Here is a 13489-nt window from a genome sequence, read left to right on the forward strand (position 1 = left end):
TCTTGGTACCCTGAGAATTCCTGTACTCTCAGGTATTATGTTCTCTATCACACTCAGTCTCCTAATGTGCTGGAAATCCTCCTCCAGCTACCAAGTTTTGTGCTCTGTGACCAACATCACCTCTGCCCCAGCAGAGGAGGGGCCACCACCCACAGGGGGCGCTGTCTCCAAACAGGACTTACCTGGCTGGGGGTGGGAGGTGGTCCCTGGGAAAGGGTGATGGTGCTGTCCGTGGTTCTGAATCAGAGGGGAGTGCTGGCTTTGGGCATGTCCACAGCTCTGTGGAGGGGCCTGATCACACAGAACAGGGATCCTAGGTCTGGAGTCAGTATAGTCAGCATGTCAGATGTGCTGGAGAGGGCTTAGGTCTACCTGGAAGGGAAACTCCAGGGTAAGGGAACTCCCTCAGGGGAAGGGAAGGTCTCAGTCTCTCCTCCTTATCCTTCTATCCACCCTCAGAAATGTCCTATGGACAATGCCAGGCTATTGCCACTAGTTCAAGAGCAGGGAAAGTGAAGGTTCTGTGTTGCCCTTTTACATATCCGGTTCCATTTCATTTTCTGAACATCTCTGACAGAGAGGGGTAATCCCCTCATCACATAGAGCAGGCAGCCAAAACTCAAGACAGATGGGCAGCTGTAGGAACTAGCTTCCAAAGACCACCCCAAACAACCCTGGCCTTCCTTACACAAACATGGAGCTCCCCTCATTATGAGATAAAATTGTTATTATTATCTCCTCCTCTTGAATCAAGGTCGGGTCCATGACTACTTTGATTAATAGAATGTGGAGGACAAGATGTTCTAAGACTCATACAGCTCAGATATTAAGAAGGCTTGGTAGCTTCCGCTCCTGCCTCGCAGAGTCCTGGGCATCTGTGTAAGCAACCCAGGGGACTCTGATGGAGAGAGAGGCTACATAGAGGAACCCTGAGCCTCAGACATCCAGCCCCAGCCCCGGCCACCATCACAACATAACTGCCCAGAAGAGCCCAGAGCAAGACAAGGAGTGAAACTGTCCAGCTGGGCTCTGACCAATTTACAGCACTGTGAGACAAAATACAATGATTGTTCAGGCTACTGAGTTGTAGGGTGGCTTGATGTGCAGCAACAGGTAACTGAAACACTAGCTTGCACAAATCATAGCTAATAGGTAAAAGGTAACGTTCTGGAGGTTTACAGGCCTGATGAATTTTTCTACATACTGTATTTCTTTAAAATTTTTTTTAAAATGTTTATTTACTTATTTTGAGAGAGCAAGAGAGAGCAAGAGGAGGAGGAGGGGGGGTGGTGGTGGAGAGAATCCCAAGCAGGGTCTGTGCTGTCAGAGCAGAGCCCAATACAGGGCTCAAACCCATGGACTGTGAGATCATGGCCTGAGCCGACATCATGAGTCAGAGACTTAACCAACTGAGCCACCCAGGCACCCCTTGTACGTACTGTATTTAAAGGATGGCTCTTGGGGCGCCTGGGTGGCGCAGTCGGTTAAGCGTCCGACTTCAGCCAGGTCACGATCTCGCGGTCCGTGAGTTCGAGCCCCGCGTCAGGCTCTGGGCTGATGGCTTGGAGCCTGGAGCCCATTTCCGATTCTGTGTCTCCCTCTCTCTCTGCCCCTCCCCCGTTCATGCTCTGTCTCTCTCTGTCCCAAAAATAAAAAAAATAAAAAATAAAAAATAAAAAAATAAAATAAAAAATAAAAGGATGGCTCTTAAATGGGGATCTAAAGCCTTCAGTGAAGATGCCTGTGGAGCTTTGCCAGGCTGGGACTACATTTCCCAGAATCCCCTTCCACGTTTGCATCCAGGTTAAAGCTGGCTACAAGAGAAGGGAGAAGTTGAAGCAGCAGCCATGGGGATTCGAGGGTCAGTGGAAGAGCAGGAACTATTGCAGCTTTCACACCCTGTGGCTGCTCTGGTGGCTCACCTTTGTTGGCTTGACATTCCAGCTGCTCAATTGCTGGGAGTGAAGAAGGTGTTGGGGGAAAGTGGCTGAATTTCCGGGAGCAAGAGCCATTGAGCCCTGGTACATTGATTGGTCCACCAATCCAGGGGGACACAGGTGCCCAGAGAGAAGTTCACAGTGCCATGCAAAGGATCCAGGAAAACAGTGTGCCTGTTTCTCTCCTTCTAAGACATTGTCCCAGGATCTCTTTAACCTGACAACTAGGGCCATTTGCCTATTCACAGGAGCCCCATCTTCCCTGAGCAAAGGACAGGAAATGGCCAACGGTGTCAGTAGTCAGAATAACCAATGCCCAGTTTTGTGTGTGTGTGTGTGTGTGTGTGTGTGTGTGTGTGTGTGTCTGTCTGTCTGTCTATGCTGATTAAATGCCCAGATTAAACATTATTTCCGGGTGTGACTGTGGGAGTGTTTCCAAATGAGATTAGCATTTGAATCGGTTGACTTGGTTGACTCAGTAAAGTAGATAACCCCTTCTAGCTGCCAGTGGGCATCATCCAAGGTCTGAAAAGAACAAAAGGCAGAGGAAGAGTACTCCTTCCCTTTCTGAGCTGCGACATTGGTGTTTTCCTGCCCATGCACTGGGATCTGCAGCATCAGTTCCCCCTGGTTCTCAGGCTTTGGGACTCAGACTGGAATTACACCTCTGGCTTTCCTGGGTCCCCAGCTTTCAGGTGGCAGATTGTGGGTCCCCTCAGCCTCCATTATTGAACCAGTTCTTCATAGTAAATCTCTGTTTGGTTCTGTTCCTCTGGGGAGCCCTGTCTAATACAGTCAAAAGGGGGACAAACAGATGAAAGCAAGACCTCATGGGCCATATTTCCTACTTTCTCATTATTTCCATGAGAAATAGAAGCCACTGAAAGTGGAAAGCTAGAGAATCAGAGAATGAAATGTCCAGATTTGTGTTTTCAGGTGTTCTCTCCAGCTGCCCTGGAGGAGGGGGCGGGTTGGAGGGGCATCTGGAGTGGAGTCAACAGTCTGGGGCCGCTGACCATCCAGTATTTCTGTTGACAAAGACTCCTGTCACTAAATGCAGCGTGGCCCTCTTGCACAGTTGTGACCCCTAAGAATGCTGGGCTTTACTCTGCCCGTAGTGTGTGATAAGTAAACGCTTGTGGAATGCAGACCATTAAAAGTACAAATTTAGGGGGGAAAGGTGACAAATGTGGTATACAATAGGAACCAAATTTTGAGTTAAAAACTGTATAGTGTTAACAAGATGACAAAGGCTAGTCCCTGCATCAGAGGGCTGAGACTGGGTGGGACAGGAGGGAACAGGGAAGGGAGAGGAGGTGCATAGATGGGGGTAGGGGCAGGTAGAACACAAATGAGCAGTCACAGGCTGTGTGGGCCAGGTGTTTCCAGGAAGAAGCTGACCATGATGTCCCCATATCTGTCCCTCTGGACTCCAGATCCACACCTTAGTCCCCTCTCAAGAAGGGCGGAGACTCGGTCAGGCCTCTCAGCTCTGCTCCCTGGGGGCCCCCACACCTGCAGGGACAACATGGCTCTCAGATCAGAGAGTCACCCCTTTAATTCTAACTACAGGTGGGGTGGGACAGCTCAGCCCCACCTGGAACTCAGGGACTTCCTGGAGACTTCCCTGGAGAGGGATAGGCCCGCTCACCTTGTGTAGTAGATCCAGGTGAGGCCATAGGTGAAGAGGAAGCCAGACCCCATGAGGGCCCCTCTGAGCAGGGTGAGGACCAGGGGCATGAGCCCTCTTACTCCTCAGTCACACAGTTGCCGGAAGAGGGGCTTTCTGGGGAAGTGGGGTGGGGCGGGTGGGGTGGGCAGGGGATGAAGTTCTGGCCCTAGGCCCTTCCACATCCTAAACACCCGGCCAGGTTGTCCACCCCCAGAATCTGTGTTGCAACTCACTTTGCACACAGAGGCTGAAGGAAATGTGTTGGGAGCCCAGCGGGTGCTGAGCCTGGCAGGTGAATTCCCCTTCATCTCCAGCCCCTATGTGGGGCAGCTCCAGGACATCAGGTGCTTAGGGTTGGGGGAGGGGGGCGGCTTATTAGGGCTTTTCCTTCCTGGTACCAGCTCAGCATGGCAGGGGGTTGCTATTGGACCAGGATCCGGTGGGGGATGGTGGAGCTGAGAGGTGTGCCTCTCCCACTTCCCAAACAGACACAGAGGGTGCACGACTATTTGACCCAAGCCCATGTATAGACTCCAGGAGTCTAGAGTGGCTGAAAGATCCTGGAGGGAGAGAGGCTTAGCTGAGACTAGAAGGAGGAGAGGAACTGGTCATATTAACATATGGAGGAAAGCACCTCAGGTAGAGGAGTGACAAGCAAAGGCACTGAGCCTTTTATCCCCTGGAAAAAGATGTTTCCTACTGAATCAGTTCCTTTATGGACACATGGCTATGAGCCTGGTAGATGAAAGGAAATGCAAATATCTCTGGGACCTGCTAGAGAAGACAGGGAAGTTTCTGCACCTGATAAGCTGAGGAAGTCACCCTGGGGTGCAGGGGAGCCACCAGAGGGCTCTGAGCGGGGAAGGGGCAGGGTAGGCTATGGGGGTAAGGAAACCTTTCTGGGCCTGTTCTATGTGGGACACAAACTTGACGGGAGACACCAGAGACCAGGAGGCTGGGCAGGAGGAAGGAGCAATGGTCAAGGCCATATGGGTGAAGGGGAGGAGGCAGGACAAAGAGGGGATGAGGAAGGGAGCAATTTGGGACATTTTCTGGAGATAAAGCTTACAGGACCCATTGATTCATGGGGGTGGGAGAAAAAAGGAGGCATGTGGAGTTAGTCAGGAGTCCTGACCCAAGTAGCTGGGGGGATGGAGACCCGTGCCCCCAATTTCTGCACTTCAAAGTCATATTTGGACCCTGCACCAAAGCTGTTAGAGAGACCCAGACTCCACCCTCATTTCCCACCCTAGACTCTTCTGGCTCCTGGCCCACTCACCTTCCTACAGCATGGATTATAGCAGCACCACCAGCAGCAGAAACATCTCTTGAACCATAAATGCCAGGCACTGTCTTGGGACAGTCTGGTCACCACAGTCTCAGTATGGGAAAAGTGGTTAAAAAACACACACACACACACATACAAGAGGAAGCCAGTGGATAGGAAAAGGATAGTAATTGTATGCATTAGTGCAACTTCAGAGCCCAGTCGCCAGAGATGAAGAGGTTCCTGGTCCTACTCTGCAGGACTCAATGAAGTCTGGAGAAGGCAAAAGACCCCCAAAAGTCATACTGGCTGATGTATCTTTCATACTTGGAAAGCTTCATAGAAATCGGTATGATTTCTGCCATTCAGAACTTGCCAGTGAATTTTTATCCCCTGGAAAAAGATGTTTCCTACTGAATCAATTCCTTTATGGACACACGGCTATTTGGGGGTTTTGTTTCTTCTTGAGACCGTTTCGGTAAATGAAATTTTTCTTATAATTTTTACACATCATCTGAATTTTAAAATGAAATAGCATATATTTGAGTGAAACATCCCCTTATATTGTTCTTAAAGCAAAAGACATTGAAGCAAAACATACACGGAGAAAACAGTTCAGTTTATAAAGATAAGCTTGATCGATTTTCATACGATGATGACATTCCTGGAATAACCACCTAGATCAAGAAACCCCACCAGCACTCATTCTCAGTTACTCCCCTCTAAAAAAGTAACCACTATAAGTAACTTCTATCATCATTGATTAGTTTTCTGTTTTTGACTTCGATGTAGTTGGGATCTTAGTGTCTGGCTTCTTGTGCTTAATATTTTATTGTGAGAGTTACCCACACAACAGCTATCCATTCATTCTCACTTTTGAAAGAGTTTCACTGTGTGCATATGCCATACGCTATACAATAGGATATTTGGGTTGTTTCTAGTCTGGAACAATTAGGAAGAGTGCTCATACAAACATGGCTTTGATGTGAATATGCACTTTTGTTTGGTGTATTTCTTAGAGTGGTATTTCTCAGTAATAATCGAGAGGGTCTGGGTCTCCAGGCCCCTGGGTTACTGGACCTCTGAGGCTCCAGGACCCCGAGCCTAAAGACTACTGAGTCTCAGGGGTCTGGGCCTTTGGATCCCTCAGTCTCAGAAGTCGGGGTCTGGAGGGGTCAAGCCCTCTCTCACCGGCTTGCCATCCCGGAGCTCCACCTCCTGGTGAAGGGAAGTGTGTACTACCCGGTTCGCTGGCCGGGACCTCAATCTCAGCCACTACCCAGAGCCAGGCACACGTCCAGAAACCACCCCCCACCCCCCCACCCCCCAACCACTAACAGCTAGGCACGCGCAGAGACCTCAGCTCACACATACTGCTACCTCTCCCTATCCGACACGCTCATGCGCACAAATACCACCCGCACGTGCACGCATAGATCCACTCAGAGCCCCGACCCTCGGACTTCCTGCCCTGAGCATGCGTCACCTCCACCTTTCGCACTCTTGAGGCGCCGCAGCACTCCCATCCTCAATTCCCAGCTGCAACGCCACCCTCAAAGGGTAGAAATCAATGCTCTACAGTGTCTTTAAAAGCCTGTAATAATCCCACGAAAACAGATAATCCGAATACAGCTACTTCGCCTTTTAAGTGTCCGGCACGGTGACGGTGACAACGCACTGCGACAGAAATTCTTTCTGTCTCACCGTCATAGAATCTCTCTTTCTCAGCTCTGCCGCGTCCTAAGCCCAGGCGCAGGCGCATAAAGGAAATCGGGCAGTGCACTTTAGCAATCGGTAGAAAGGGCCGCAAGGGTTGCTGGGAGTTGTAGGACTGGGAGGCCTAGTAGGGGCAGGAACTTTGGAGTTGCCGCATGGGGTTCTAGGAGCAGTAGGCAAGACAGCCCCAAAGCCTTGTGGGAGTTGTAGTCTCCGGAGCCACTTCCGTGCCAGACTTCCGCGTGTGGGGCTGTTGGGACGTCCTAGTACCGCGTTCTGTCCAGGTGAGTAGTTGCTCCTGGAGCGTGTGGGCCCACGGGCCCCCGCTCGTTATTGCGGTGCCATGTGAGGTCGAGAGCCTCGGGGAGTGGTGACACTAGCGCCTGTGTCCCAGAGGCCTTCTGGCCAGGATCCCCACTCTGGGCATTGTGGTCCATCCTGTCTCTTGCCCGTCCACCCCTTCCACCAGGTGGGGATTCCACGATCTCCCTCCCCAACCCCCATGCCATTAGGCACATCAAAGAGGCCCCTAGTGTGTCCTCGAGCTTCTGTTCTGATAGAGGGTTCACACACTATCATCCTGACAAGGCGGTAATCCGGAGGCATCCCTGGGGTCCGCGTCTCTTCTGGGGGCATCTATTATTACCTCATTCTACAGTTCTTTAACCTAGCGCCGACACTGTTCCAAGCCCAATGTGAGGCTGGTGGACGAGGCAGACCCAGTCCCTGACATTAGTACCCCGAAGGAGACAGGTCGGCCACCATGACGGGTAGAGCCATGGTCAGGCTGGGATGGAGGCGTCTTGGCGGCTCTGTGAACCTAGAGGGGGCGCCTGACCCAGGCTGGATTCATAGTCTTCAAGGGGAAGACACTTAACAGGCATTTCAAACCTGATGTGTCCAAATGGAATTCCTGGGGACCCTCCTGACAAAATGGCCCCATCTTCCTCCCTGGTGCTCTGGCCAAAACCTCCAAGTCACTTTGCATTCACCTTTTCTCATCAGCCCCGCCTCCACCACAATCCAAGTCTTGTGCAAGTCCTATGGACTCTGCCTTCGGAACGGATCTAGAATCCCGCCCTTCCCACCTCCACTGCCCACCACCCCCACCCAGGCCACTTGCATCTGTCACTGGCTATTGCCATAGCCTCCTCACTGGCCTCCCTGCCTTTGCTCTTGCCCCCTAAAGGATGTTCCTCACACAGCAGTCAATGGAATGGGATCGTTTTAAAATATAAATCAGGGGCACCTGGCTGGTTCAGTCAGTTAAACATCTGACTCTTGATTTCGATTTCCGCTCCGGTCCTGATCTCAGGGTTGATTAGTAATGTCGAGCCCTGTGTTGGGCTCCATGCTGGGCATGGTGCCTGCTTGGGATTCTCTCTCCCTCTCCGTTTGTCCCTCCCCTTCTCTCTCTCTCTCTCAAAAACAAAACCCTTGTCAGTTCATATCCCTTTCCTGCTCAGAATCCTCCTGTGGCTCATATCTCCCTATGAATAAAATTCAAACTCCGTATCATGGCCTATGAGCCTCTGACAATCTGCACAGACTCAACACCTGCCAGGGTCTTCCTCCTTCAGGAGGCAGACCTCAAAACTGGGTGACTGTAGATTTAGGGCAAGAGGAGGGATGAGTCCAAGGTGACTTTATGTCCTGTCCTGCGAAGGGGCTAGGTGGAAGGTGGTGATGCTCTCAGGAGACAGGAAACAGCTGGGCTGGAGCAGGTTTCTGCCTCGTGGAATGGAGCCTGGCCAGTGTGGGCACTTGGGACCTGGGAGAAGGCCTAGCCAGAATCCTCAGTGGGGCATTTGGAGGACCAGCTGGATGGACATCACAATTCAGACTCACCTACAAGAGAATGGGCTGGGTGGGACCCGAGGGCCATGATGAGGACTCTCCAAAAGAGACTGGGATTCAGCAGAAGATAAACCAGGGCAGCAGAGAGAGGATCAAGTCAAAAGTCAAAGGAGAAAAAAGTTTCAAAGGGCTGTTGCTCAGCGCTGACAGATGCACCTGATGGTCACCATTGATGGCTCCTAAGCGTTACTTGCTGGCCCCGTGACAGGGAGGAGTTCTCTGAGCAGAGGAAAGAGCTGGTGCAAACACCTTCCAGTAGGTGCATCATGGAGTGTTTGAGAGTAGAGACCAGCATGACTGAGGACAGTGGGACATGAGGTCAGAGAAAAAGGGAGCCAGGTCACAGAGAGCCTCGGAGCCACTGGCTTTTCCTAAAGTGAGAAGGGTTGCATGGGACGATGTATAGAACATACCGGGCAGGGTCCGCTGGCTGTCCTGTGGAGAGGAGAGGAGGGTGGGCAGAGTGGAGGCAGGGACTCTGGTGAGGAGCCTCCTGCAGTACTGCTCACATGAGGGTGGCAGCCGTGGAGATGGGGAGACGCATCGCCTTCTGGGTTAAAGCTGCCGTCAAACAGGATTTGCTGTATGCCATTTGGGCATTTGGGGTTTGAGGTCTGAGGATGTGGAGAAACGGTCAGGACTTGACATTGTAATTTGGAGTCACCGGCGGGGAGAGGAAGAAGAGTGGCGAGAGCAGGTCAGCGTCCCGGAGCCCAAGGCATCTTGCCTGGGCAGCTGAAAGGATGGAAGTGCTCTTTACTGCAGGAGAAGCAGGCGTGGGGAGAAGAATCGGGAATCTGGGTTTTGAGGTGCCTGTTAGACATCTTGAGTGGCACTGGTCCCTTGCCCCAGAAAGTCACAGACAGTAAACAATAGGTCACATGAGGTCATTCCACATATGGTGGCAAATCCTAGAAGCAGATAACCTGCTGGGAGGCTCCTGCACTAGGCCAGCCTGGAGGCGATGGTAGCCTGGGGAGGGGATACTGGGTTTACCAGGCATGTGGGACCAAGGAGGGTGTAGCTAGGGGATTGGTTTTGGCTGGGGATGGAGGAGGTTGGAGGAGGGGGATGGAAAGGGGTCAGGGATGGGCTTATCCATGTTTTGATACATCCGTAGAAGCTTGTGGGAGATTCTGACACCAGAGCAGAGTTGAGCCCAGCCCTGGAGGCCCAAACACCCCCACCTCGAAAACAAAAGCAACCCCAGATGGTCTCCTTGGAGATGTGATCCAGCAGCCTCCCCGGAGGCATCGACCCCGCCATCCGGAATCCGCACGTAACCTGCCTCCCCTCTCTCCCTGTCCAGGGGCAGCCAACTCCCCCCCGCCCGCCCGGAACCCGCGATGCCCGCCCCGCAGTGCGCCTCCTGCCACGCGGCGCGCGCCGCCCTCCGCCGCCCGCGCTCCGGCCAAGCGCTGTGCGGCGCCTGCTTCTGCGCCGCCTTCGAGGCCGAGGTGCTGCACACGGTGCTGGCGGGCCGCCTGCTGCCGCCCGGCGCCGTGGTGGCCGTGGGCGCCTCCGGCGGCAAGGACTCCACGGTGCTGGCGCACGTGCTGCGCGAGCTGGCGCCGCGCCTGGGCGTCTCGCTGCGCCTGGTGGCCGTGGACGAGGGCATCGGCGGCTACCGGGACGCGGCGCTGGCGGCCGTGCGGCGCCAGGCGGCGCGCTGGGACCTCCCGCTCACCGTCGTGGCCTACGCGGACCTCTTCGGGGGCTGGACGATGGACGCCGTGGCCCGCAGCACGGCCGGCTCCGGCCGCAGCCGCGCCTGCTGCACCTTCTGCGGGGTCCTGCGGCGCCGCGCGCTGGAGGAAGGGGCGCGCCTCGTGGGAGCCACGCACATCGTGACGGGTGAGCGCGGGCGCCGCAGCCGAGGGGCGCGGGGCGGGCGCTGCAAGGGGGCTGGGCGCGTGCCCAGCAAGGGGTGAAGGAGACGCCGGGGGTGCCCGAAGTGGGGGATCTCCACGAGAAGGGGGTGCGCACGCCCGCTGAAGGTGCGTGGGCAGAGTGTGTGCGCGCCGGGGCTGGGCGCGGCAAGCTTTGAGTCACTGCCTTCGCTTTGGCCATGGAGGGGTGCAGGGGTGCTCTCCGGGGGCTGGGGCTGTGTTCCCTGCAGTTTCCAAAATGACATTCTCTGTGTCCCTTCACAAAAGGAGGCGAGTGAAGTGACACCACCCATCAGAAGCCATCTGTAGTCTGAAACGCAACTCTTTAGACCCCCCTTCTCTGTCGGCCTCTTCTCTCTGAGAACTTGAGAACTTCCTCTCTCCCAACCGTTGCTTCAACACGTGATTGTTGACCATCTCCTCTGTACCAGACGCTCTGTAGCCTCGAGCAATACCTAACCTCGGTTACCTCATCTGTAAAACGGGGTTATTAATAATATCGAGGTCCCAGGGTCGTTGGGAATAAAGTGAGTTCTGTGTGAGGCACTTAGACCAGAGACTGGCAAACAGCAGACCTTACAGAGATGTTTGCCTCCTGATGCTGCCCAAGACAGCCTCTGCCCCTGCCCTCCCGACATGTCCATAATTATAACCCGGTAAGTGCTGCTAAGGAAAAATCACACAGACTTTGCCAGTTTATAACAGGAGGACCCAGTGAAGGGGGAAGCCTGGAGTTAGGAAGTGGTTCCTGAGTGAGCCTGATCTGAAGGCCGCCTGAGTAACCAGTGAAGGGCTGACCCAGTTGTTGGGGTCCGAGCAGAGGAGGAGGCTGGTGCAAAGGCCCTGAGGAGGGGAAGTGTGGCCAACTGGAGAAGCCCCAAGAGGACCGGTGTCTGTCGGACCAGACAGACTCAAGTATAAGACGACAAGATGCAGAATAGGTAGACGTTTAGGTGACGTCTATGGTGACTGTTGAGGAAATACCGAAGCTCTCGCTGGCCTTCCTGCACGCGGTGACCCGCATTCCCCGCACTGGGACAGCAACACCTCCACTGACCGTTAGAGGCCTCTTTGACTTCTCCGGTGCCGGTGCCGTGTGACGTACACCTTCAACTGAGACTGACCCTCCTGAAAAAGCAACGGGCACAGGGCCTGCTTGGCGATAAATGGGTGGCAAATGAGGGCGCCCCGGGTTGCCTCCTGGAGGCCTGTGTGTCCCCTCTCGTTTCTCACTGTGCCCACCGCCCACCTCCACCGGGCTGTCGCGCGGTGCCCAGGGGTCTCCATGGCCCTGTCCGGCCCTCCCTGCTGTCCCCCCCCCCCCCCCCGCCCATCTCTCTCCTGGTCCTGGCGTCCTGCAGTGTCTGGGGGTGGGGTGGGGGTCTCCAGCCCGGGTCGCCCACTCTGGGCCGCTCTCCAGGGCCCCTCCCCGTCCGTCTGGGTCCCTGCTGCCCCACGGCGGCGCCCCCATCTCACCGGCTCCCCGTCTCTCTCCCCCAGGCCACAACGCCGACGACATGGCGGAGACCGTGCTCATGAACTTCCTGCGGGGCGACGCGGGGCGGCTGGCCCGGGGCGGGGGCCTGGGCTCGCGGGGCGAGGGGGGCGCGCTGCCGCGCTGCCGCCCCCTGCAGCTGGCCTCGCAGAAGGAGGTGGTGCTGTACGCGCACTTCCGCCGCCTCGACTACTTCTCGGAGGAGTGCGTCTACGCGCCCGAGGCCTTCCGCGGCCACGCGCGCCACCTGCTCAAGCTCCTGGAGGCGGCGCGGCCGTCGGCGGCGCTGGACCTGGTGCACTCGGCCGAGCGCCTGGCCTTGGCCCCGGCCGCGCGGCCCCCGCCCCCCGGCGCCTGCTCCCGCTGCGGGGCGCTGGCCAGCCGCGCGCTCTGCCAGGCCTGCGCCCTCCTGGACGGGCTGCAGCGCGGCCGGCCCCGCCTGGCCATCGGCAAGGGCCGCGGGGGGCGCGACGAGGAGGGGTCGTCGGGGCCGCCACCCCCGCCTCCCAGCGACCCCGACTCTGCGCCGGGCCCCGCCGCCGGGGGGTGCGGGGCTGCCTGTAAAGAGCGCTGCGAATAAACCCAAGGGACCTCCGCCCGGGCTTCGCTGCGAGGCTGGGAGGGGGACGGACGGGACCGGTCGCCGCCGACCCCGCAGAAGCTGGGGGCCGGGACTCCTGGGTCTGAGGGAGGAGGGGCTGGGGGCCGGGACTTCCGGGTCTGAGGGAGGAGGGGCTGGGGGCCTGAACTGGGTCTGAGGGAGGAGGGGCTGGGGGCCGGGACTTCCGGGTCTGAGGGAAGAGGGGCTGGGGGCCTGAACTGGGTCTGAGGGAGGAGGGGCTGGGGATCAGGACTCCTGGGTCTGAGGGAGGAGGGCCTGTGGGTTCAGACTCCTGGGTCTGAGGGAGGAAGGACAGGGACCAGGACTCCAGGGTCTGAGGGAGGAGGGGCTGGGGGTCAGGACTCCAGAGTCTGAGGGAGGAGGGGGCTGGGGGCCTGGACTCCTGGGTCTGAGGGAGGAGGGCCTGTGGGGTCAGACTCCTGGGTCTGAGGGAGAAAGGACAGGGGCCAGGACTCCAGGGTCTGAGGGAGGAGGGGCTGGGGGTTAGGACTCTCGGGTCTGAGGGAGGAGGGGCTGGGGGCCTGGAGAAGGGGCTGGAGGGGTCAGTACTCCTGTGTCTCAGAGCCGGTAGGAATTAAGGGGCTGCTTGCCTCACACTCTGCCAGGTTCTGGGCATGCTCAGGAGAGTCCTAATGCTTTTATAGGACCTACTACGTGTCATGTCTGACTGTCGCACGATAAGTAAAACCGCTTCACTTGAGGGACTCTCATTTACAGTAACCATGTTTACCTTTGAGCGCGGCGCACAGTGCGGATGCTGCACCATCCGGTTTCATCCACAGCGCGATCTCATTGGCTGTGCGGTCACCTAGGGGGAGTTTGTCCCTCTGAACCCGGGTGGGGGGAGGATGGCCAGAGTTGGCCTGTGGTTCAGCACCATCCTATAGAAATATAGTGTGAGTCAAATGTGTAATTGTCAGTTTTCTAACAGCTTATTTTTTAAAGGAGGGGGAACAGGTGAACTTTTAGTAATATATTTTACTTGACCCAAATAAATATATTTGATCTAAATATCCAAAATATTACCATTTTAA

General features: G+C 55.7%; 1 protein-coding gene and 1 long non-coding RNA gene across 2 annotated transcripts; one reads left to right on the forward strand and one right to left on the reverse strand.

The window, feature by feature from the left end:
* Window positions 1-6757: 6757 nt before the first annotated feature.
* On the forward strand, window positions 6758-12587 carry CTU1 (cytosolic thiouridylase subunit 1). Its single transcript, XM_058708438.1, has 3 exons — window positions 6758-6876; window positions 9759-10303; window positions 11839-12587. The coding sequence occupies exons 2-3, from the start codon at window positions 9796-9798 to the stop codon at window positions 12411-12413; spliced, it is 1083 nt and encodes a 360-aa protein (XP_058564421.1). The 5' UTR covers window positions 6758-6876; window positions 9759-9795; the 3' UTR covers window positions 12414-12587.
* LOC131499942 (uncharacterized) lies at window positions 11006-11928 on the reverse strand. Its single transcript, XR_009256111.1, has 2 exons — window positions 11815-11928; window positions 11006-11457 (listed from the first exon to the last, which is right to left on the reverse strand). It is a non-coding gene; the product is annotated as an uncharacterized LOC131499942 (long non-coding RNA).
* Window positions 12588-13489: the final 902 nt, after the last annotated feature.

This window comes from Neofelis nebulosa, chromosome 17, assembly GCF_028018385.1.
Source record: "Neofelis nebulosa isolate mNeoNeb1 chromosome 17, mNeoNeb1.pri, whole genome shotgun sequence".
In the NCBI taxonomy this organism is placed as follows: domain Eukaryota; kingdom Metazoa; phylum Chordata; class Mammalia; order Carnivora; family Felidae; genus Neofelis; species Neofelis nebulosa.

Coding starts and splice junctions, on each gene's coding strand:
- CTU1 (XM_058708438.1), top strand. CDS start 9,796: ATGCCCGCCCCGCAGTGCGCCTCCTGCCACGCGGCGCGCGCCGCCCTC. Junction 10,304..11,838: donor AGCCACGCACATCGTGACGG/GTGAGCGCGGGC, acceptor TCTCTCCCCCAG/GCCACAACGCCGACGACATG.